The following is a 19,118-nucleotide window of genomic DNA, read 5'->3' on the forward strand; positions in this document are numbered from 1 at the left end:
ATTTGGGGATTACTCTTATTGCATTTTTGAAGAAAAACATAGTTTACTGTAGTTTTATACTCTCGCCGGCCACTTCATTAGATCCACCTAGCTGGTACCAGGTTGGCCTTCAGAACTACCTTAATCCTTGGTGGCATAGATTCAACAAGCTTCTGGAAACATTCCTCAGAGAGTTTGGTCTATATTGACATGACTGCATCACACAGTTGCTGCTGATTTTTCGGCTGAACATCCATGATGCCGATGTCCTGTTCCACCACATCCCAAAAGTTCTCTATTGGGTTCTGGTGAGTGTGGAGGCTGTTTGAGTCCAGAGAACTCACTATCATGTTCTAGAAACCAGTCTGGTGATTCCAGCTATATGACATGTTGCCTTATCCTGCTGGAAGTAGCATCTGAAGATGGTTCTCTGTGGTCAGAAAGGCATGGACATGGTCAGCAACAATACTCAGGTAGGCTGACAGGAGTGGTACCCGGTGTGGTCTTCTGCTACTGTAATCCATCTGCCTCCAGGTTGGACATGTTCTTTGTTCAGAGATGCTCTTCTGCAGACCTCGGTTGGAACCAGTGGTTCTTTAAGTTACTGTTGTCTTTCTATCAGCTGGAACCAGTCTGGCCATTGTTCTCAGACATCAACAAGGTATTTCCGCCCACAGAACTGCCTTTCACTGGATATTTTTTCTTCGTCAGACCATTCTCTGTGAACTCTAGAGATGGTTGTGGGTGAAAATCCCAGCAGATCAGCAGTTTCTGAAATCCTCAGACCAGCCCATCTGGCACCAACAACCATGCCACGTTCAAAGTCACTTCAATCACTTTTCTTCTCCATTCTGATGCTGGTTTGAACTGCAGCAGATCGTCTGAACCACGTCTACACGCCTAAAAGCATTGAGTTGCTGCCATGTGATTGGCTGATTAGAAAGCTGTGTTAACGAGCATTTGGACAGGTGTTTCTAATAAAGTGGTTAGTGAGTGCATGTTTCCCCAAACCTCAAAACAGTAGATCATGTATGGAAGCATGAAGGTCATACAAAGTGTACAGTGATGACAGATTAAAAAAAAACGTTTTTTAAAGAACAGATTTTATAAATGCAATTTGTTTTCAATTTTTCATCAATTATCACATCAAGACTTTTTATTTCAGACACTCTTTCAATCTTTTCAGTAATCATTATTGTCTTAATAGGGTTGTGTTTGTTCTACGTCCAAATACTGCTTACTTAGTTTTACTAGTTGCTGAACAAAAGTCTGTTTTTTGTTTAAAAGCACCTTTAAAATCAAACACCATAAATACAATTCTTTAACGTTTGAAGACAACACAACAGACCTTCATCTGTGTTCAAATAAAAGAGCGTTTCTTGTCTTAGGACCAACAATCCCTTAAAGTAAACCCAACATTGGCACAGCTAGAAACTTGCTCTGCAGTTTTATATTACAGCAAGACAAAGAAGATATACAACACTGAAGTATATCTAAGAAAAATGTGTTTTTGATTTGTGCAAGCATCTTATTTTTTAAAAGTAAAAAATAAAAGTTAAAGTAGATTCCTGCTGGTTAGTTTATATTAAACTGAAAACAAATGCATGTTAGTTAAGCATCCAACAAAACTGCTACATTCAAAACCAAGAAATGACCAAAGAAAATAGCATTTTTAATGACTTAGCATTTATTTACAATTTTTTTGATCAGTAAAAAATCAAGTTTAAGCAATACTTTGATTTATTAAATTAATTTACAAAGTAGCTGATGTTTTTCTATACAAATGAAAACTTTGAGAAATCGGGGGAAATGATAATGAACTAAGATGATACACAATATTCTCATGTTGTGAAAAACCTGCTGCAGAAATGATGAATGCAAAGGTAACAGTGCTATAATCATATCCTGAGAATCATCAACAATGAACAGCATCAAAGTGTTAAGTTCTCATCATGGTAGACGTGTTTTTTCTTTGGTAATCTCTGTAAATAACCCTCCACATCATCAGTGAACTACAGGGATTAAAGGCAGCGAGGGTCTAAGCCTCGCCGGCTAAGGCGGGCACGCTCGTCAAAGCTGGGATGAGCCTTTCGTACACGCCGATGCCTTTCAGGAACACTTCTTCGTTCAGATACTCGTTGTGATCGTGGAGCAGAATGGGAGTGCGGTTCATGGGAGAAAAGCCAATAGCAGGGATTCCCACCTGCAGTCATGAAGGAGGCAGAATTCAAACAAAAACAGCTTCTTCTTTTTTTTTTTTGCAGCATCATGATATCCGTTAACAAATACATGTATGTGTCATACTCACAGCTCGGATGAAACGGCTGTCTGTGGCAGCTGGAAAGATTTCCTTCTCCAAAGTCATATTTCTGTTATGAATATGCTAATATCAGATTTAATTTGCATTGAGCATTTTTAGAAAAGGGTTGCTCAAAAAAGTTAATGTTACAGCAGGAGAAGGTACAAGTCTTCTAGCTGAGCATGCAGAAAAACGGTGTAACACGCGAGGATGTGTGTGGATTAATGCAAGGAAAGCAATTCATGTAGAAAAACTGCGGTCAAATGAGCCGCCATTCGCATTTCTGTGGTCAAATCAGCTGTCGCTGGATTTTTACTGTGAGATTCTAACAAGACTTACAGTAGCAGAGCTGCAGCCGCTAAAAAACTGCTGAGAATCGGTGGAGCTTCAGGGAAAATGATATTAGACTTCCTGATGGATTTAATTATGTTAATATTAATACAGATGACAATAATGTAAGATTGGCTGTGCACCTTTGGAAATCTTCACTTCTTCCACTTTCAGCTTTTCCCATCAGGGGTCGCCACAGCGAACAAGTCGCATGGTAAATTTGGCAATGTTTTACGCCGGATGCCCTTCCTGACGCAACCTTCTCAAGCCGGGCTTGGAACCGGCAGAGGAAGAGAAGGGAACAGGGAGAAGCCCGGAGTTGAACCCTGGTTTCACGGATGGAAGGCGCCGCAAACTAGCACGAGCTAAACTGGCTCCCCTTTGGAAATCTTCACTAATAAAAGGAAATACAAAAACGCAAATGACCTAATGTCCTGATTTGGACTTGAAGTCATACCTCCTCCTCCAATTAGATTGCTATTCCTTTATAACATTATTTGCTACTTGATGGAGTAATACCTTTGAAATGTACTATTTTTAGAAAATAGGACATGTGTTTCCTCTATGGTTTTTGAGTAATCCACTTAGGAAATATCATAAATCTGTAACCTTGACTTCTGTTAGCTGATATTGGCTGACAATAAATTCTGATCCTCAATTTAGTTCGTCATCAATCCTTCACAAACTTAGTAATTCAAAGAGGACTACCGCTGAAAATAGAAATAGTTTTTACTGTGTTTTTTTTTCCTTTAACTTGTCCAACAGCTGAGCAGAGAAGACCTGAAGGCGTTTTGTGTTGGACAGATTTTACTGTTACAACAGGGGGTTCAGGATCTTCTAACACACTAGGAGTGTGTTTGTATAAACCCCTTTTGTAATTTAAGCTAAACTTTATATATTACAAAAACCTGATTTTCATTGGAGTGGGTCTTAAAACAATCTCCTTATGAAACATATACTCTGTTGGTTTTCCTGTAAATCTTCTAAAAATATGAAACTAAGGGGTTTACACTTTTTCCAAATCAAATGTACTTACGGTGTTGTTTGAAACTAAATGTTTTGCCCCTTTTCTAAAAAAATCATTTTTTTTATTCAAGAAAGAAAAACCAGATGGGAAAGGGTTTTTACACCAGTGGACTTACAATGACTTGCAGGCAGCACTGAAGGCGCTCCACCAGGGATCAGTGTCATCTGTTGATGTGATATTCTGGTTCATGTGTTTCTGAAAGAGATCAGCATCAATTTAACAAACAAAAAACACACCAAACTTTACATGTGAAAAGATTTAGAAAATAAACTCACCTGGGCAAACTCATAAGTGATATCTTGTCCTGCTTCTGCACACCACTCCTGGATCTGTCTTTCAAAGTCCTGACAGTGGGTGTTGTTATGGATTCATTTAATGTTGATGTTGTGTTAGAAAAGCTTGACATTTGTTGTGGATTGAAGCCACAAACCTGTAGATTGACTGTTGGGGGTATTCTAAGGTCAAAGCTGACGTCCATTTCAGCTGGGATGACATTGTAAGCCACGCCCCCTTTGACCATTGTCATATTCACCGTCGTAACATCTCCCAGCGTGAAACACTCACTGGTGTTTAGCCTGCAATGGACACACATAGGACAATAATGACCTTTTCTGTTTTAAAAACGTATAGATTTACTGATAAACTAATATTTTCACTTTAAGTTTAGTACAAAAGTGGCATTTTTCTGATGATGGAGGACATATATATGAAGGAAATTGAGCTTAAAATTGAATTTGTGAGTATTCCTTTATTCAAATTATTGTGAATCAGGAGCACACGAAAAGATGCCGTTGGAAAAAGATTGTATTTGTGAGCTACAAAATACGCTGAGCGGGTCACAAGCTCCAGGCTCCGCCCCTTTCTGATCATCCACCTGCAGACAAGCAGATCCATGAACGTCTTTGTTTTCCTCGTCTAAGCTGGAATCTGGATCTAAACTGTATGGCTGGACAGCTCCAACATCGCTCACCATTTTTGTCGCACAGATCATGTTAGCCCTTGTGCTGTCTTGTGCGGTCCAGATGACCCCACAAGACAGCACAAGGGTTAAGTTGGGGTTGTGAGGGGCTGTAAGCTAGCGAGAGAGAGTGTAAACAGATGAATGACAGGAAGTGGGGGCTGCTTTCTCTGCGCCAACAGCCCCGTCCACAACTCAGAGGTGGATTTATAATGAACTCCTGCCGCTCTGCAGAAACTATGTTCCAGAAAACGACACCGATTTTTGGGATTTTGGCTAAAAACAGCAAAATCCTAATTAAAAGACCTCTTGGGACGCTTGGAAAACAGATGAAAAGAGGATGGGAGTGGGACTTGAACAGAATGTGTCATTTTACATTCAAAACTGAGAAGACTGTCAGGATGTAAGATTTCTGACCGTTGCTTTTCCTTCTCTCTAAAGTCCAGAAAAGAATTGATGACTTGCCGCTAAAGAAGAAAAAGAAAAATATTATTTGTAATCATCAGCTTTTGCGAAGCACAGTTAGAGCTTTATTCACTCATGACATACAAGTAGATGCAGTTTTGTCCCACTTTAATAAAATAGTTTGATTTGGAATCTAAAACATAATTAACAAAAATACATCTAAACAGGAAATTTAAAAAGGTGAAGCCATAGTAAAAAGACACAAATAGAGCTGGTTATACAAAATAATACACAATAATTACTGTAGCCCACTGTGGTGTGGGCAACCAGTGTGTGTGTGCTGACAGGAGTGTTTTGAAGCGTATTACTGACTGGTGGGACAGGGGTAGGAGTTTAAAGCGAGCACACACTTGGAAACAACACCTCTGATCCATACCAGCTTCTCAGCAGCGGTGTTTTCCACAAACCGTGACCCATGACCTGGACTTCCGGGGCAGTGAATAGTAATCCCTAAAAAGCAGAAGTCATTCCTCATTTATCAGATTTAAAAGTCATAGTATAAACAAATGCCCTCCACATGACATGTTGTTAGCATTGTCTGTGTACGGCACTCACACCAGGGGTTTCTCTCTCCATAAAACACAGTGAATGCCTCCCCAGGATTGGCCAGGCCTACAAACGCACAGAAAGCTGCTTTAAAGGGTCAGCTGCAAGGAGCTTTCATTTTGGTTTTTACATCAAATATTCTAAACATAAATAGTAAAAAGCTGTCATATCCTGTTTCTTTAGTTTAAAAAAAATGTGGTCAGTAATCCATTATTACACTTTGCTGCATAAAAAGTCATTTACCTTCATCCAGAGCAAAACCAATGTTTAATTTTTGAAACTCCGGCTGCGTCACAAAGGTTTCCATTCCTTTGTGACCTCCAACTTCTTCATCTGAAGAGAAACACAAGATGCTCATTTAATCTGTCGCTCTCTGATTGTAATTTGTCTGAAACGACATCTGCTGGGTCACATGAAAATGATTTCAGATGTGACCCGGATCAGTGCCCCACTTACATCAGCAGATGTGGAACACCTGGCCGCTCTTATAGTGGCGGGGCCAGTTCCCTTTATTAACATCCGGGACACTTAGTCACTTCCTGTTATTTATTTATTTATTTATTTTTAAGATCTTTACATAAAAATCACAAAATATGGCGGATAAAAGTAGAAAGAATACCGCAATTTAAAAGGAATCAAAAAGTAGAATACTTATCAACATGCATACATAAACATGAACATACACATATTCATAGAGAAAAAGGTAACATAAGAAAACAACCATTTCAGAGTTGGATAGTGGTACAAAATGCATGGGGGGGGGGTTCAACAAATGAATAAACTATCTCAGATACTGGAAATATCACTCAGGATATCCTAAACTGTTACGGCTTTAGGTGAATTGATTAATCTCATGGATTTTAAGTATAAATTGACATTTTTGTAATTTTTATACGTGTGTAAAAAATGTGGCTAAACATAACACAGTATTGATACATAAGTGACTTACATTGTTGTGTAGTAATAGGGCAAAAATTATGACTTCTTTTGAAAAGAAGAATTATTTTTAAACAATTTGTAAACATCCAACCAGAAAATTTCAGCTGCAACCCTGTTGGGACCTTATTTGAAAAATCATATGACATACAGTTGATAACTGTACTTCATGTAAATACAATGTGTTGTAAATAGTTTTGTCTAATCTATGATCATTTGTTCTGACCTTGTTTAGGTCAGGTTTGTTTTTTCTCCCCGCTTCTATCCCTTATTCGAACCACTTATCTGCACCATTCAGCTCCCTAAGTGATGCACGGCGAGCTTCACACGAACATCACTGGGAACTTTATCAATGAACCTATGGAATAGGACACCACATCCCAAAAAAAAGGGAACTTAAAAAAACCAAAAGACTGCAAAATATCCTTGTGGATTTCTGGACACTCCATCCTCCAGCGTCTCAATTACCGGTAATTGTTTTATTTGTTTTTTTATGCTTTAATACAGTCAACTGATTACTTTATTCCTGTGTTGCTTTTTTTTATCCACACACTCTGGGCTCCGTGAGACGAACATTTGTATCTTCTGTAGATCAGCGCAAGCTAAGCAACTGTCACAAAGAGAAACAGTTAAGCTAAATGTGAAAGTTTACCTTTTTTCCTTTTTTAGACACAAGGAATTCCTTCATCTTCAAACAAACAAACTTCCTGTTTAGATCTATTTTTGTTAATTAGGTTTTAGATTCCACAACTGCATCTACCTGTATGTCATGAGTGAATAAAGCTCTAACTGTGTTTCGCAAAAGCTGATGATTACAAATAATATTTTTCTTTTTCTTCTTTAGCGGCAAGTCATCAATTCTTTTCTGGACTTTAGAGAGAAGGAAAAACAACGGTCAGAAAGCTTACATCCTGACAGTCCTCAGTTTTGAATGTAAAATGACACATTCTGTTCAAGTCCCACTCTCATCATCTTTTCATCTGTTTTCCGAGCGCTCCCAGAGGTCTTTTAATCAGGATTTTGCCGTTTTTAGCCAAAATCCAAAAACCTGTGTCGTTTTCTGGAACAAAGTTTCTGCTGAGCGGCAGGAGTTCATTTCAAATTCCCTTCTGAGTTGTAGCACAGAGAAAGCACGCCCCCACTTCCCATCATTCATCTGTTTACACTCTCTCCCGCTAGCTTACAGCCCCTCACACACACAACCTAACATGATCAGTGTAACAAAAATGACAAAGGACTGATGTGGGGAGCGTTGTATAAACATGTATAAATAGTGTAAATAAGCATGTAATTGCATGGCAGTAGTACATTTTATTTTTTCAAAAGGCCACTCTAAAATGCCTTTTAGTGGCTGAAACCAAAGTTTCACTGTCTTGTTTTGATCAGTTTTAAAATCTACGTCCTGTTTATTCCACAGGATTGAAACTAGCAGCTGCAGTTTCCTGTGTTTATTGGGCCATCAGAAATTCAACATGTTTCAAAGTGATAAAAAATGGACTTCTGAGAGGAACTTCTGTATAAATGTATTTTTTGTTGTTTTTGTTGGTTTCTTTCTTTCTTCTCTGTCGTGGTCACACCTGTATAGATTTCCAAAGACCTCAGCTGTTCCTGTTTCAGGTAATTACTCCCTCTGTTCACAGGCTGTTCTTGTTTCTGCTCATTGTCTTTATGATGTCATCGTTTTAACTTTACTGTAACGGTTTTTCTCTTGTGTTTTGGTTTATTTGGCAAATTATTTAAGTTTCTGCCATTTTGCTTCTCTGGTTTTATGTATTTCATTCTTCAAAATAACTAGAAATGTATAAATTGATGCGAGTAATAAATTACAACCAATAATTTCAATCAAACAAAGCGGAAAAGTTGCTAGTTCCACTCCTGTATCAAGACACAGAACATAACTACATCAAATATAAATGTTAACATTTGTTTTAACTTTACAAGCAGATAACAAGAAATATATTTACTTACACTAAAATATAAGCTTATGAATAAGAAATGTTGAAATTGGTCTGTGCTTTAGTGTTTTCATTTTTTTTCCCGTGGCACAGCAATTATATTTAATGTTCTGGGAAAAAAGGATCTTCTAATTATTTTTTTAGCAAGTTATGTAAAAAAAAAAACAAAGACTGCAGGAATGGAGAAAAGTCGCAAATACCCAAGAGGGAAATATCTCACCGGGAACAAACATCAAATGCACAGTGCGTGCTGGTTTCCATCCCTGTGCCTTCAGTTTTCTGACTGCCTGGATGTACCTGCAGAAAACACGAGCAAACACAGTGGAATATGGAAAAATGCTTCAAAATGAAGGTTTTCAATCTATGGGGGCTTTTTTTCAGGATAGACAGAAATGGAGACCACAACAGCACTAGAGCACATATGCCGTTAATATATATGTATATATAGGCATCTTATACCCACTGTATCGTCACACATTTCATGTCCTGTGATCCCCGAGCATATATGTCGCCCTTTGCGTCTTTGAAAGCCTTGAAAGCATCGTACTTCCAATGTTCCTGCAGAAAAGATTGCAACAGATTGTAATCTACTGAAGTCTATGGCTGGTAATGAAGGGATTCATGCCAACTAAACAGGGAAAGGTCCTACCTGGTAAACAGGTACAACATCTGTGTGGGAATTCAGCAGGACAGACTTCAACTGGGGCTCCGTTCCTTCCCATGTCATGATGGACACAACCCTTCCTGGACAAACCTTCAGGGAGACACATGAAAAATGGAGTTTTCCATCTCCAAAACAAACACAAAGACAACAAATGTCCACATGGATCAAATCACCTCAATCTTTTTCAGAGGAAGCTCGAGTTCCACTGCGATTCTACTCAGGAATCTGACAGCAGCATCTGTTGATGAAGAAAAGTAGTTTTTTGACAAATGGGTTCAAATGGACACATATGCGATCAGTTGCATGATTTAGGAGTAATTTTTGGACGCCCCTTGGTTCTGCGACCTCCCCAATTGGAGCTGCTTTTACCCTTTGTTTTAACTATATCCCAGGACTTTTTATCGTGTTTTAACCCTTCCTAGGACTTTTTAGATCTTTTAGTAGTTTTTAATCCTGCAGCTCAGAGGCCATTCATCTGTTTTATTCTGTTAATAAATTGTCTGTCATGGCCAAGAACCGAGTCCTCTTTGGTGGTATCATGTGTGCTCTCACCCAGATCATTCTTCTAGCTCTGCAGTAATCTAATTTTCTCCTTTCCGTCCATATCCAAACCTCCAGTTCTTACACGTGTTCCTCGTCTTTCTAAGTGCTTCACTTTGCTTTGCTCAAGCAAGCAAGAAAGGAGCGGATAGGCAACAACTTCATATCCCAACATAATAAGAGTCTAAAGAACATATTCACTTTTGGCAGGTTACTTTTTTCCTAGTTTACTATTGCAAAACATTTTATCCATATAATTTGCACTAAGATGTGAACAAATAAACTCATTTTTTACCAATGAGATGTAAGCTTTACTAGTTGTATTTTTTTTCCCACTTCTATAGGTTTTTACTTTGAACACAATGACTAGATGTCGGGATGTTTTTTTCTTTAACCTTAGGTGATTTTCTATCGCCAGGTGATTTTCACCTGACCCAAATCATGTACATGACTTTCAATATGTTGCGTGTGGAAGAGCCTGAGCCTTCACCAGGGAAGTCTCACATGTCCCAGGAATGGGTGGACCAAAAACTAAGTTTCTAGTATCATTTTATGAATCTTTTGTTCTCAAATTCCTAATTTTTAAACATGTTTTTGGGAGCTTCCTATGTTTTTCCTTTTCATTTTGTTACACACACCACCAGTTGAAAATAAAAGCAACCCACTCTAATTTATCACATGTTGTTATGTTTTGATCTATTTTTTATGACAAGTACTTTTTGTTGGGCATATCATATCGGGTAAAAATTACCCGGGAAAAGTGATGGTGTAACTTTTTACAGCGAATGTGTTCCAGGGTTTAGTCTGTGAAGCCATGCTGAACCTTTAATGTGTAACTGACTCAGATAAGAAATGGACTTTGATAAAAAAGCACGAGACTCAAGTCTTACTGTGACACCACCTCAAAGCTTTTAAACCGTTACCCATAATTCACAACAGGTAATACATACTGTCACACAATCTTTACTAAACTCTTATACAAGTACTATTTTAGTGGACTACTTTATACATATGAGTATATATGTATGAATATATAACAGGATTTGCGTAACAACATATTATAGGGGTGTAACAATTAATCGACTTAATCAATTATTAACTGGTGTATTTTCCTACGCCCTGATCGACCTGTCTGAGGTAAGTCGTTCATCGAATCGACCTACACAATTATAACATCATTTAAAAGGAAATGAACCAATGATAGTCAGTTGGAAAATAAAAAAATAGTTTCGAGCTTCTTTTTTTTTTTTATCTTTTTTTAACTTTTTTAGAAATTACACCAAAAAAAATGTTATTTATTTTTTTCATTTTTATTTTTTGAATATTTTTTATTGCTTTACAAATTACATTTTGTAAAGCCTTGATGCATCAACAGTAGGAAACACAAAAATATTTAAAGCAACATGATAAATGTAGAAATCGTGCGTGCTTTAATCCTTGTAGGGTTTTACTTTATTTTATCTCAGCAATTAAATATTATTTCTGCTCTCTTGGCTGTGTCCGAATTCCTGCCTTAACCCCTAACTACTAAAAAAACGACATAGTGCGGCACTATGTAGTGCCCTGAATTTTAAAAGCAAGTTGGACACCGTGCTCACTATTTTTCTTTTTTTTAAACGGCGGATATGACGTCATTGATTTCACAATGTAAAAATTTAATTAATATGAGCATTTTGCGACGATTATTTATGAATCTACTGTCTTCCGAAGATAAATATGTTGATGGTTTATAAAAAAAAACAGTATCGAATTTTTTTTTTTGTGGCAAAAAGTTCTGACGCAATGCATTGTGGTCTATATTCCCCGATCTAGTGAGCATCGATGCACATTGGTTCTTCGCAGAGACCTCTGGGAAATTTCTAGGGCACTCGATTTGCTATGTCCCACCCTAACCCCTATATAGTGCACTATATAGTGCGTTCACCTTGTTGTAATGAATCTACAATTCCCAAATCAAGTGCCCAGGAAATTTCCCAGAAGTCTCTGCGAAAAACCAGTGTGCATTGATGCTCACTAGATCGGCGAATAAAGACCACAATGCATTGCGTCGGAACAATTTTTGCCAAAGAAATGTATTTAAATGTATTTTTTTAGTAAACTATCAACATTTTTATCTTCAGAAGACTATATTCTTGTATCTTGAATCTATATTCTTGTACTTTTGCACAGCATTTCCATTGAAACGAGTCTTTAAAATTATTGTGCAAACAAGAAGAAGTGGACTCATAATCGTCGCAAAACGCTCATATCAATTAGATTTTAATTTTGTGAAATTGTCATATCCACCGTAAAAAAAAATTCAGGGCACTATATAGTACATAGTAGTTTTAAGTGGGGGGGGGGGGGGTATGCCACAACTGTAGATTCGGACAGCACTAGAAAATGGGAAACACCCTATATAGTGCACTGTGTAGTGAGTTTCCCTACTCACTACATAGTGCAATATATTATATAGGGAATAGTTAATGAATTCGGACCCAAGCTATATTTGCGAAACTATGCAACTTTACAAAGAGGCTTTTCTGTGTTTTGCACGTCGAAAAAGACAAAAATAGAGAATATTTCCCCTTCGTTGTATCGGTGTGTGGAAATGCTGTGCAGTCTGAACCCCAGACAGAGGTGTCTGACCGTAGTCGGGTTCTGGGTGGACCGTTTTCAGGCGCAGGTATTCTCGGAACAGAGTCACGGAGGGGTCCTCTCCGTCCGGTGACCTCTGACCTCCTCCAACATCTGGCCCGTCCTTGTCAGGGAGCATGCTGGGATCAACACAGAAACGTGACACAATTCCAGTAAAGCATGAAATACCCGCGTGAGCTGTTTTAATGTCCTCACCTGGGCGCAGATCCGATTGCAGCTGGAACCAGGTAAAGCAGCGCTGATCGACGGAGCACCTTCACTGCGGCACCAAATGCTAAAGTCCGGCTTAGTTTACGTAAGGCCGCTTCAAGCTAACAGCGGCAGCTGCGTCGACTGAAAACTGGCTAAGGCACGGTCATGGGGTGGAATATATAGGACAGAAATATACACAACTTGTTTATTCCCCTCTTGTTTACAAGTTCTGAGTCCTCAAGAAGACCGCTAGAAATGGGCTGTACATTGCAGGGGTTGAACGCGCCAGACAACTTCTAAGTAACAATTTACTACGGCAAAGGACGATAAGCAATACGTTGAGAACAATGCTTGTGTCATTTTAAAATATTCTAACGTGTAAAGTTACAGTATATGCAGTTTATCACGGGCAAAATGCCAACAATGGTGTTTAGGACTCCCCCCGAGTGGGCGAAACCATTCTCTCAAAGTGACGTTGCGTTTCTTTCAGAACTAGCTGACATTGCAGTTTGGTATCAAAGAATGAGAATCTTGTTTACGTACCATTTCTAATAGTATAAACAAAAAAGCCATACGTATCTATAAAAATTGTCTGTTTTTGAACATATTCAATGTACTGTAATGTGTTTTGCAACAGTTCTTTTGTAATATCTAGGTCCCCTGGCATTCCCATTGTTATGACTGTTGTTCTTGTCATTCATACTTTGTTCTATGTGTTTTGGAAACTAAAGCATTTATAAAAATAAAAAGACACTGCAATTTGGTTTTATATGACAGATGAGTTCTATTACATCTATATTTCTTTGGATTTGTTTGTTTCACTCGTGTTATACAGGTTTTCTCTATGAACACTTCCTTGAATATTATATTGTAGCGACCCGGGGGTTAGCCCCGCCTTCAGCCCCTAAGACTCATGGGAAGTGGGGAGTTTTGGAGTGAAAACCTTGAGTGAGAGGGCTGGAAGCAGAAGAGACGTCCATGCTGTTTGGTCTGCTTGGTGTGCATTAATATATGGGCTTGATGCTTTAAAGGAAATAACGCTTCTGTGCCTGTAACTTCGTCTTTGAAACTGTCCAGGGTTGTGTGGTGTATGGGGCACAGTCTGGGTCGTAGCAATAATTACAATTTCATTTAACGTGACCACATAGCTCCTGGGATAGCCTGGCACCCTGAGTTGACCGCCTCAGCCGCCTTGACCCTATAAGGGATAACACGGGTTCTGAAAATGGATGGGATTTGAATACTATGTATAACAGTATGTATAACATACAGAAAACACATCTAAAAAACCCATCTTAGAAAACAATGTCAAGTCAAAATTAATATTTTTTTTATTTTAAACGGATCTAATTTCACTTGTGCAGAACTGTTCCAACAGTTTCAGTATTATTATACACAATTGCAAACGTTAGCATTGTGGTCTTTACCTTTTATATACAACCTTTTTGCAAAATAACCTGTTTCATTTCGTTCAAGTAACACTGAGTTAGTTGGAAGTGTGACAGGTTACAATGTATTTCTGCAGGTGTGAAGGTAACAGAAGTTTGGTTGTATACAGGTAACATTTAACAACGAAACAGAAATCAGGTTTTTTCTTCATGCAATGAGAGACATGGACCAAAAGTCACCACAGTGCACATCTGCTGCATTTTCTTTTTCTTTTTTACCTCTAAAGATAAACTGAGCTGAGCTCGCCCTGTACTTTCAGGTGAAAGTATGAAACACCAAACCCCACACATCTAGAATATTGATGTCTTCGTTTCTGAACTGTTACATCAAATGCAGCAAAACTACTTTTTTCCGCTTCAAAAAAAACCCAAACCTAAACAAAAAAACCCAGCAGGCGTAGTACTTTTAGATCATTCGCTGGAGATTCTTCTCCCTCTCTCAACACCTGTCTCACTTCAGCTTGCTGAGGAATTCCACCAATCCTTGATGGAATTCGCGAGGCTTATCCATGTAGCACGCGTGGCGCGCTCCCTCCAGCTTCAGCACGCTGTGATGGGGGAGCTGCATGAGGTTCTTGTGAGACTGAGCGCCGAGATTTGTGTCCAAGGCTCCGAACACGATCAGAGTGGGAGTCTGTGAAACGTAAAGGCGAAAGTTCAGAGAACATGAGCGAGTAAAACAGTCTACGACGAAGAGAGGAGCAACAGTTTTATATTTTATGTATATTATTGCACATCTTTTTACCTGCACTGTTCTGTAAAGAGCTTTTTAAATTATACTACCTTGTTGTTTGCATTTATGCTACATTTTCTTTGTTCTTGTTTTTTTTTTTTATATTATTCGTAGTCTTTTTTTCCCCCCTCTGCTGTCAGTTGCTATGGTAACAAACAAATTTCCCACGTGTGGGATCAATAAAGTAATTCTGATTCTGATATTATTTTAATAATAGATACGACTTTTGATAAAAAAAAAAAATGCTGATGTTTTATTTTGCAGGAAAAATATGGGATAAAGTTTCTATGGACACACATTTTACTGAAGGAAACATGTTTTCTTGGTCTTTCAACATTAAAGAGACAGAGAACCTCTCTACAAAAAAGTATACGTACATCTGCAAGGTAAATAGATATAAATGTTGATCAGAAATCTGTAAAAATATACTGAATGTCCCTTGTGCTATCTTGTGGGGTCCAGATGACCCAGCTCCCAACGCGGCGTTGGGAGCTGGGTCATCTGGACCCCACAAGATAGCACAAGGGATATTAGATCTCCCCCCCCGATATGTTTTTTCCTCAAATATTCAGTGACCAAATGACCAGAATCTGCAGCTTCTCACTTGAACGGTTTGGTATTCCTGCGGGGAGTAACTCCGCGTTCCGACTGGAGCCACGGGAACAAAGCCTTTCAGCTGAGCGCCGTTCTTCATGAGGAACGGGATGGAGTAATGTCCGCTCATGGAGGGGCTCACCAGGACACCCGCCTTGATGCCTAAAGACTCCATGAGCTTTGACAGGAGGTCCACGCGGTTCTGCTCAGACTTTAGAGCCTCAGAGTCTGGAGACTGTCCATAACCTGGGGGGAAAGAAAAAAAGAAAATCACGATTTAAGGAAATGGAGTTCTGTTTTACCAAGCTGGGTACTATGTGAGACAACGCACCACATATACTCTGCTCTGATGGTATTTTCTATTATAGTTACATCAAAAACCTAATAGTAATAAGAAACAAAAGGCTGTTTTCACTTGGACACTCAGCTACAAGGTTGGAGCAGCACTTTTTAACCACATGAGGGCACTCTGCACGTTTAATTCATTTTTCATATTTGCAGCACAAAGCTCACGTAAATGAATGTTTATCATATGAAGATGAGCCTTAAATGTAAATACAGATGTCTGCCCTCAGTGACACGTTTAACAGTGTGACAGTTGTCCACCTGATGGGTTGTGAAACAGACTTGGGTTTTACCTGGCAGGTCCACAGCTAAAGCCTGATAACCGTTATTTGCCAGGATCGCCATGGTACCCAGCTCCTCCCAGGTCTTTGAAGTGAAGGCTTGCCCGTGCAGAAGGACCACCTGCAGCCTGCAGAACATGTGGGAGGGGGGTTCATGTTCAAACTAGCACAGGTCAGTCAGATGAAAGCTGTCTAAAAACACTAAATAGCATTAAAAAGTCTCACTCCAATCATTTTTTGATGCATTTTCAAAGCGTTCTTTGAATAATGATGATGATGATTATGGCGTTTTTAGCCTAAATCAAGCAAACCGGTGTTGTTTTCTAGGACATAGTTTCTGCAGAGCGGCAGGAGATCATCAGAAATTCAACTCTGCAGTTGTGGGCGGGACTAATCCGCTCCCCTCCTCATTGCTGAAAGTTCTCTGTTTACACTCTTTCCTCACACCCACAACCTAACACTATCAGTGCAACAAAAACGGCAGCGACATCAGATCCATCCATCCGTCCAGTTTAGATCCAGATTCCAGCTCAGACCAGGAAAACCAAGACGTTCAAGGATCTACTTGTCTGACGGTGGAGGCTTCAGAATGGAGCGTATTCTCTACGTCACAAATACGATCTTTTTCAAACAACATCTTTCCGTCTGCTCCTGATTCACAACAATTTGAATAAAGGAATACTCAGAAATGCAGTTTTAAGCTTAATTTTCTGCATGTCTGTCCTCCATCATCAGAAAACATCCACAAGAACTTGTTAACAACACAATTTTCATAGAAATTGGTTTTTAAGAATCTATATTCTTGTACTTTTGCACAGCATTTTCATTGAAGTGAGTCTTTAAAACTATCGTGCAAACAAGTAGTCCTTTTTTTTAAACACCTTTTTTACCCTGAAAACCACTTTGGACCTGGTGCTTTCCTATAATAGATCATTTTATCTGCTCACCTTGGTATGATCTGTCGTCCAGCTCCATCCACAGGTAACGCTTCTCGGAAAAACAGAGGCGGGTCCCCGGGTAACTGCCCGGTGCGAATGGATACGTTGATGGCTGAATGCCCAGGGGGCGAGGTGGCCAGCACGGCAAAGCGCTGAGCTTTTAGAGACGGCTCCATGCTGCCCTGGCGAATTGAAGGCAGCAGAAGGTACAGCAACAGTGTGGCCAAAAGCCCCAGGCACACGACCACAAGGCGGTTCCGCAGGAAATTCATTGGATCCAGATGAGCTGGCCTACAAAAAGGAGAAAATACATTGTTCTGAAAAATCATCCACCTTGATGTTATTCTAGTTTTATTTCTGCTTTTTTATGGAGACAGAAAAGTTACATTTCATGCATCGTCTTCTTTGTCTTGAAGCTGCTGCCTTGACGGGTTCACACAGTAAATCTTCTACTTTTACCTCACCTTTCCTCTGCATCCTCCTCACCCACATCATCCACCCTCCTCTACATCCATGAACGTCCTCTTCGGTCTTCCTCTACGCCTCTTTCCTGGTGGCTCCAACCTCAAAACCCTTTTTCACCGATATCGTGGCTGTTCCTCCTCTGAACGTGTCCAAACATCCATAATCTGCTCCTCTGATGGTTTCATTCCTGATCCTATCCATCCTGTCTTCATCTCCGCTTCCTCCAGTCTCTCAACCAACAAGATGACTGCTTTCACCACAGTCTTCTTCGCCTTTCCTTTCATTCCTTAGTCACACCTGAAACCTTCCTCCACCTGCTCCAAACTGCGTACACACACCTCTACTCCCTCTAACCTCATGGTTCCGCTTCAGTTCCTCTCATTTATACACAGGCCCTCTGTCTCGCTGCAGCTGACCTGTATTTTCTTTCCTTTCCAGAACAAACCTCCACCTCTCTAGACATTCCTCCACCTGCTCTCACTACAGATCACAATGTCATCTGCAAACATCATGGTCCACAGAGACTCCTGTCTAACCATCTGTCCATCACCATGGAAACAAGAAGGAGCTCAAAGCTGATCCTTGCTGCAGTCCCACTTCCACCTTCAACTCCTCTGTCAGACCTACAGAACATCTCTGTCTTCCAGCTCTCATCCATGTCCTGAACTACTCCAGCGTTCTTCTCTGCCGCTCCAGACTTCTTCATCCAAACCTCAGCTCCTCTGTCTGGATCCTGTCATAGACTTTCTCCAGGTCTACAAAGACACAATGCAGCTTCTGACCATCTCTCTTCTTCTCCAGAAGAATCCTCAGAGCAAATATTGGGGTTCTCATTCGTGGCATAAACCATCCTGTTGCTCACAAATGTTCACTTCTGATCTCAGTAGCTTCCAATACTCTTTCCTATAACTAGTGGGATTCATCAGCCATATTCCTCTGTATTTGCTTTGACAAATGAAATCAGAACATTTCTCCTTCATTCCTCAGACAGCCTGTCAAGCTACAAAGTCGAATGAAAATGTCCAGTCAGAATTTCTACAGCCACCTCTCCTCCATACCTGCACAGGTGTGTTGTCGGTACCAACTGCATTTCCACTTTTCCTCTTTAATGTCTTCCTTACTTTAATTTGAAGAAAAATATTTTTTTTTCTTACCTTGAAATTTAGTTTTGAGAATAAAAAACTTTTTTTTCCCAAGACATCTTCAAAGTTCTTTTAACATTATACTTCAAACCTAAAAAAAACATGATCTAACTTAAACGCCAACAATAAACGAGGAACAAACTATTATGATGCTCCAACAGAGCGAGTGCGTTGTTGGGAAAATCCTTTGCCTTTAAATCGCAGCAACAATGAACACGGAGCTAAAAGGCTCTAAAGTCCAGGGAAACATACCAATAAAGAAGAGAAGGAAATGCGTTCACAAACAGAAGACTCGTTGTTATCCTCACGTCTTCTCCATGGCCGCTTCCGTCAGGGATTGTTGCGGGCTACCGCTACGTGGTTTGCTTAGAGCTAATTTCGATTTTATTTAACTAAAATTAGAAGGACAATGTCCTTAGGGGTTGATATTGTCTTCCAGATATATTGTATGCGTTTAGCTGTCGAAGAAAGCTTAATCGAAGAGCAGACAAAACCTCAATACCCGTGGAAGACAATGAAATGAGAAGAATGCCGACGATTGTCCATCTTGTTTTTTTCTGTTTTTTTTTTACAATTATCAAGGTGTTAAGGATTTGTTCCCTGACGGACGCTATTACCGGTTGCACATAACAATCCCAAAGTAT

The 19,118-nt window shown here is 39.5% G+C and overlaps 2 protein-coding genes across 3 annotated transcripts; both read right to left on the minus strand.

The window, feature by feature from the left end:
- Window positions 1–1,066: 1,066 nt before the first annotated feature.
- Window positions 1,067–12,809, minus strand: acy1 (aminoacylase 1). Of its 2 annotated transcripts, XM_004068513.4 has the most exons (15): window positions 12,532–12,809; window positions 12,328–12,455; window positions 9,333–9,397; window positions 9,145–9,249; window positions 8,959–9,053; window positions 8,716–8,792; window positions 5,848–5,937; window positions 5,614–5,670; window positions 5,435–5,508; window positions 5,011–5,060; window positions 4,066–4,210; window positions 3,911–3,979; window positions 3,751–3,830; window positions 2,288–2,348; window positions 1,676–2,182 (listed from the first exon to the last, which is right to left on the minus strand). In XM_004068513.4, exons 2-15 carry the CDS (start codon window positions 12,452–12,454, stop codon window positions 2,018–2,020), a joined length of 1,260 nt encoding a protein of 419 aa, XP_004068561.1. In that variant the 5' UTR covers window position 12,455; window positions 12,532–12,809; the 3' UTR covers window positions 1,676–2,017. The 2 variants fall into 2 exon arrangements, with proteins under 2 accessions (XP_020558724.1, XP_004068561.1); XM_020703065.1 differs by lacking the exon at window positions 12,532–12,809 and having other exon boundaries at window positions 1,067–2,182; window positions 12,328–12,454.
- Window positions 12,810–13,836: 1,027 nt separating this feature from the next.
- Window positions 13,837–19,085, minus strand: abhd14a (abhydrolase domain containing 14A). The gene is made up of 5 exons (XM_004068514.4): window positions 18,727–19,085; window positions 16,877–17,158; window positions 15,942–16,057; window positions 15,314–15,549; window positions 13,837–14,610 (listed from the first exon to the last, which is right to left on the minus strand). The coding sequence occupies exons 2-5, from the start codon at window positions 17,137–17,139 to the stop codon at window positions 14,428–14,430; spliced, it is 798 nt and encodes a 265-aa protein (XP_004068562.1). The 5' UTR covers window positions 17,140–17,158; window positions 18,727–19,085; the 3' UTR covers window positions 13,837–14,427.
- Window positions 19,086–19,118: the final 33 nt, after the last annotated feature.

The sequence above is a fragment of the Oryzias latipes genome, chromosome 5 (assembly GCF_002234675.1).
Source record: "Oryzias latipes chromosome 5, ASM223467v1".
NCBI lineage: Eukaryota > Metazoa > Chordata > Actinopteri > Beloniformes > Adrianichthyidae > Oryzias > Oryzias latipes.